The 6150-nt window shown below is 43.9% G+C and overlaps 1 protein-coding gene across 2 annotated transcripts in view; it reads left to right on the top strand.

Annotated features, from left to right (window-relative positions):
• LOC148011678 (uncharacterized) overlaps positions 1-2035 on the top strand; it is a 69890-nt gene extending 67855 nt beyond the window's left edge. For both annotated transcript variants that reach the window (XM_087670480.1, XM_087670481.1), the window contains exon 15: positions 1583-2035. In XM_087670480.1, the coding sequence (XP_087526606.1) occupies positions 1583-1889 (307 nt within the window). In that variant the 3' untranslated portion in view covers positions 1890-2035. The remainder of the gene's footprint in view (positions 1-1582) is intronic.
• Positions 2036-6150: the final 4115 nt, after the last annotated feature.

Consider the following 6150-nt stretch of genomic DNA (forward strand, 5'->3'; position numbering starts at 1 on the left):
CTGTACCTGTCACCGTGCAGGGGCAGAAGGGCGAAACAAAGGCCTGTCGGTCGCAACGGCAGGACGGGACAGGCTGGGGTGCCGGGCAGGGATCTGTCAGGTCAATGGACAGGGCAGCAAGGGCGGCCGTGGACAGGGCATCTGAAGCAGGGCGTCAGGGGCGGCTGTGGACAGGGCACCAGGCGAAGAAGGCGTTGACGGCGGCAGGCGCAGGGCGTCAGGAACAGGGCGCGATGGGTTTCGCTGGCGGCGCAGGGAGAAAGCACGAAGAAGGTCGAGGACGGACGGATCTGCAGGCGTCGACGGGGCTGAGAAGGCGCGAGTGACAGGCGAGCAGCAACGGACCGTCAGGCGAGCAGCGACGTAACGTCGGGCAGCGACTGGGCGGACGCGATCGCGCGAGGAAGACAGACTCTCTCTCTCTCTCTCCACACATCCATCCACCGAATATTCTATCCAAAGCAGCTTGTGTTTTTGGTAGGGCTAGTTGGTGGAGCCCAAAAGATCCTAATCTCAAGGCACGGACAATGGGAGTGGCGATTCTAACCAAGACCCCTCCAAAGATCTCTGGTTGATCTGCTGAGAAATCCCATGTGTGACAGCTGGTCTCTTCCTTTTTCCAATATCATGATGACATTCTAAAACACAAGTTTTTGTTTCATTTTCAATATTGCTAAAATGACTAATTTTTAAATCACGAGGCATCTATGTGTTTCAAGCCAGGCATGAGACATCTCAAGCATGAAATAGGGAGACATTGCTGATTTGCCAACTCTTATGTCACAGGAGGCTTGTGATACACAGCCAATCAGTGTGTATTCCTGTTGTGTGTCCCATCAATCTTAGGCTGTGGAAAGACCATGGATGGTACTTATGCAACATAGAGAAGAGTGCAGTGTGATAGAGATGCCTTTTGGAGGACCCTCAAGTGTACGTTGGCAAGGGGAACTACTTCAGTCAGTTATTTTGATCTGTAAAAAAATCCTAACTACACAGCCAAGCACTATAATATTTAAAAATATTTCAAAACAATCCATTCCCAGATAGTGTTGCGTCTTCCCAATCAGTCGCTGAAGTTGAGGAGGATATCCAAAGGTATGGCTGAATAGTCTTTGGCTGGAGTGTCCGCTGCTCCAGATCAACAACATGTTTGATCTAGCGGTCTCCATTGAAGTACTTATATCAAATAGACTGCTGAGCTTTTGTGCCATTCACAATGTCAGGTTCACTTATGCAATTTCAGAAGTATCCACGAATATGGATATATGGTGTTAATGTCTGTTTGAAAGTTGATTGCTAGCTAAGCAGCATTCACATTGTACAAAATAGTAAGGTGTTTAATTTGGCATCTAAAATGGAACCTTACTGAGTATCTTGTAAGTTATGGTTAGTGGTGGTGGTGGTCTTCTGGCTTCTTTTGTCCTCCCAGCCCCCCCAACTCCTACTTTTTTCCTCTTCCGAGGGGTGTGAGGGCGAAATAAATTTTTGGCTTGTTTTATTTTTTTATTGGCACGAGATGAAGAGTAACGCCTCTTGTTTGAATTGTTCTTTTGAAATTTGACCTGGGGGTTGTTTTTTTCAGGGAGTTTGATTATGAAGATGTTATTCGGTTATGGGAGCGACTATGGACAAATTATGTAGCTGAGCACTTACATTTGTACCTTTGTGTTGCTGTACTTACAAAACACAAGAGAAAGATAATGGAGGAAAACATGGATTTTGACACGCTACTGAAGTTCATCAATGAGCTTAGTGGGCATATAGATCTTGATGAAGCTTTACAGGATGCAGAACGCCTATGCTTAAAAGCTGGTGATCTAGGTGTTGCTTGTATACCTCCAGGGACTCCTCCATCCCTTCAGGCTGCTCAAAGTGAGGGGTTCTACTGATTGAATATATTCCTTAAGGTGACTGATTTGTCACCCGAATTCCAGTGAAGATAAGCAAGGTTGTATACACATACCAATCTTTATCATTCCATTCATGGAGAAAATTTTCATTGTTAATAAGAGAGTTTCTGGATTCATGTTCTGTACATTTATTGCCTAACAAATTCTTTTATTCCAGACTCTGAAAGTTGCTTTTTTAACGTATTACTTTACAACGGCTGCCTTTCAGTATCTTTAAGGGCTTGTTTGGTGTTGAGGTCAAACTTTGAGCCTATTCAGCATTTGCTAGCAGTAAACTCTATTATGCAATGAAGTAAGAAACAGCAGCATGAATTTATTACCACCCTTTCATATGTTAATTTGCCTTAATTCATGGTTGGTTAATTTGATCCTCTAATAGTCTATCTGAATTTGAACTTGTAGTTAATACCTTTAGTGTTCTCTCATTTTTTAGCAAACATGTTTTGGAATCAAGCTCGTTAAGAACCTTATATCACACTCTTTTCTGAGGGGTTTACCCATCATCGCAATGTTAGCCTTTCTCTGTAATGTTTTGTTGGCGACTCCTTTCTTTGAGCAAAGTATAATTTCATTGATCAATCAAGCAGCCCTATGTTCAAATCTACACTCTGTGCAAGTAAACTGTGCATCTTAGAACCACACATGAGGTGCTAAATAATGCACTTGTTATTTCTTATGGGTTGAAAGTTACAAATATTTCTTTTTGGACTGCTTCTGGGAGGTGAAAGCTTGCAAATCTTCTGTGCTCTTTTGAAAGCAAGATGCACAAGTGCACTTGAGCATTTTCTTGAAGATATACCTTTTGTGAGAGAGAGAGAGAGAGAGAGAGAGAGAGAGAGAGAGAGAGAGAGAATGCTCGATGGCGACCTGTCATGACCTGCCTCCTGCACCGCCTTGTCATACTCCGGCCTGTTCCACCTGTGTGCAGACGGAATAAGGTACTGCAGGTCCCTGTTTCTGTGTGTCCGCCTGCGAGAGAGAGAGAGAGAGAGAGAGAGAGAGAGAGAGAGAGGCTCTGATCGCATTCTGCTCCTGCACACCTTCCCATCTGAGTCAATCTGGTTCTGTGCCACCCTGCTCTGTGCCCAGCTGTCGATCTGCCCTGCGATCAGACTGCGGCTTGACCTTCGTCCTGTGCAGAGATTTCCTGACTGGAGCACATCGAAAGGGCTTTGGGGTATTAGTTGCAAATGTGTAAGTCATTCTCAGGCTGACCTCATGACTGGTACAGTGCACACCAAGAGCTTGTGTACGGAGACTGATCCTGTTCAGATCTGAGACAGTTTATCAGGGTTTGAAAACAGAGATTATAATAAACATTAAACTTGGTTATGGAGAAACTGCAGGAGTCAAATGGTATTGATATGGCCTTTCTTGACCAGCATATCGGGAATGGGGATGATAAAGATTTGGTTGAATCAGATGGTGACTCGTCAGCAGAAGACTCTGGACAGTTGATGGATGGGGATGAGATGGGTAAACGTCACAAAATGTCAGTCGATGAACCGGTCTTGTGTGCCCAGAATTCAGGGAAATGTTTATGCTTCATGTTCTCATCCTGAAGGGCCTTTTCATTTTATGCTGGCCACTACTAATAATCTATTGTCGGATTACGCTCAAGCCAATGAGGATAAAGCGAGTCCTTTACTGGAAGGGGAACATGTGGTAGCTATCATGGGTACAGATCTGGTTTTACAGCAGATTGCTGCTTTCCATTAGAGGGCAGCCATCTTCTACTTTACGGGAAGGACTCCTTTGATCACTAGAATTCGTGCTTGGTTGCAGTCTATGCTTGTTAGTGCTACTGAGATGGGTCAAGATGATGCTTCAGCACAAGTGCAGGCCCCGCTTGTTGAAGAGATTTATGATGGACCGAAGGGGTTCTTTGAAGTCCTTTTTCACTCCCCGGAAGTGCGTGCTTTCATTATGCAACATATCCCTTTGTTTATGGATGGTCAGTTAGTACATATGGTCCCTTGGAGACCTATGGCAGAATTTAAGGGGGTACTTAGGCAAGCATGTCCTATTTGGGTTGAGGTGGTTGATTTTCCTGCACATCTTTGGAGACTTCTACCTTTGGTATTGAGAACTCTTGGTGAGGTGTTGGTGGAGCCTCGGTTGGCCTCCCGCAACAGGAATAGGGCCTGCATGCTTTGGGATACAGGGAAATCTCGCCCAACTAAAGTCCGGTTTGAGGTTCTGGGGTTGCAAATGTTGGTTTACGAGCTGAAATGGGGTACATTTTATGAATGTGATAGAAGCCCTGATGTTTTGCAGAGTTCAATGGTTCCTGACACGGATATGCATGAGCATCATCCCCAGCAAGTGGTTCAGTAGCCAGAAGCTGATCATGAGCCGCTTGTTCAACATGGACATGATGATGGAAAGAAGAATGCGTCTCAAATTGGTATAGAGGGTGCATTGCTTTCGGTTGGTCGGAATTTGCCTCTGTAAGATAATTCTTAGGTTATTGTGGTTAGACACAATGCTAGACAGGAGTCTTGTTTGTTTGCTGCCCACCCACTTCCGTTGCCTATCACTCAGACTTTTCAATGTAGAGGTAGGGGTTTCTACATGAAACCTCAATCCTCACGTTCTCCTGTAGTCACTGTGGAGGATAAAAGGACTTCTGATTCTACTTTGCGCTTTGATCCGCAAGGGAGGCTTGTGCCTCCTCGTGATGTTTACTGTTCTCAGCAACAACAGTTTCCTTCTTATGATTCGATTGCTAGTTTGTAGAGAGCAGATATGGTAGATGTGATTTGAAGTGAAATGGAGAAATTTCAGGTAGCTAAAGCTGTTGATATAAAAGGGAAAGGGAAAGGGGTGGTTCAATAGTTTTCTTTCTTAGTTTTATCATGAAAATTGCTCTATGGAATGTGAAAGGTGTTTCTTTGGGCAGTAAGCAGCATCGGTTGTAGAAAGTTGCTTTAAGTGGAAATTGGGATGTTTTTTGTGCCATGGAGTGTAAACAACATGCTTTGGTAGGATCTACCTATGTATACAAGGATTATTCAGTTTTTTTAGTGGACATGTTCCACATAAATTTGGAGTTATATTCATTGTCAAATCATCCTTGCAACCATCTTTGGTTTCTTAGGACCATCACGGTAGATTTATGATTCTGAAAATCCTATATGAGGGAGAGGTTTTGTGGCTAGTGGGGATGTATGCTCCTTCTACTGCTCGAGAACATCATCAACTCTCGGATGATTTGCAATGCCTGGCCATGGCTCGTCCAGGCTTTGTTATGGGTGACTTTAATGCATGTGTATCTATGGATCAAGCGACTTCACAACACTCCGTCATGGATGATCCTCAGCGGCAGGCTTGGGATGCTCTGGCAGTTGTATCCTTGAAATAGGACATGTGGTGTTGGTTGCATCCTTCTCAGGTCGGATATACTTATCGCTCTCTTTAGCATCCAAATACTTGGGCCTGACTAGATCGGATCTATATTTGCCAAAGTGATTCTTTTCTTCCTGAAGTTATTGATATGTGGGTGGAGAGACAGCATGTTTTGTCAGACCACTATCCTTTGGTCTTGGAGCTGAATCACAAACCGGTCCATGCCTTCAAGGCCCTCCTTGCCCATTTGCCTCTTTGTTTCAATCAGTCATTTCTGCTGTAAAATCAGTTTTTAGAATATATTCAGCAACTGATTGCTTCTTTTAGTTCCAAGGTCCTCTTTGAAGGGATGCAAGCATGGGCTGTTTTTAGGGATAATGCCCGATCGTTATCCCAATCGTTATCCCAACAGTATGGTATTCAGCATTGTCTTTGTGTCAGTTAGGGGACTCTAATGATGACTTGCTCACATGCATTGAATGGTTGAAAGGTAGAGTTCAATCTTTACAGGAAGAGAAATATGCTAAATACAAATTGTTGGCTAGAGCTGAAGCTTTACACGACAATAATTGTCAATCACGTAAATTTTTTGCTCGATTGCATCAGAAATATGCTCATGAAAATATTGTGCATTTGATGGATGAGCAAGGTGTTATGGTGATTGAATCTGCTTCCATAATTCAGATGTGTGTTGACTTTTATAAATCACTGCTGGGCCCACAGGAGATTCTTTTAGATGCGGTTCTTTCTGCTTGTAGATATATTTGCAATTTGGTTGGTAATCAGGTTAAGCTAGAATGGGCTGATTTGATGGAGGCCGATATTTCGGAGGAAGAAGTGGAAGAGGTGCTATCTCATTTTCCTCGAAGGAAAAGCCCTGGATGGGATGGGC

This window comes from Lygodium microphyllum, chromosome 28, assembly GCF_053477565.2.
Source record: "Lygodium microphyllum isolate KBCC chromosome 28, Lygodium_microphyllum_v1.1.10, whole genome shotgun sequence".
In the NCBI taxonomy this organism is placed as follows: Eukaryota; Viridiplantae; Streptophyta; class Polypodiopsida; order Schizaeales; family Lygodiaceae; genus Lygodium; species Lygodium microphyllum.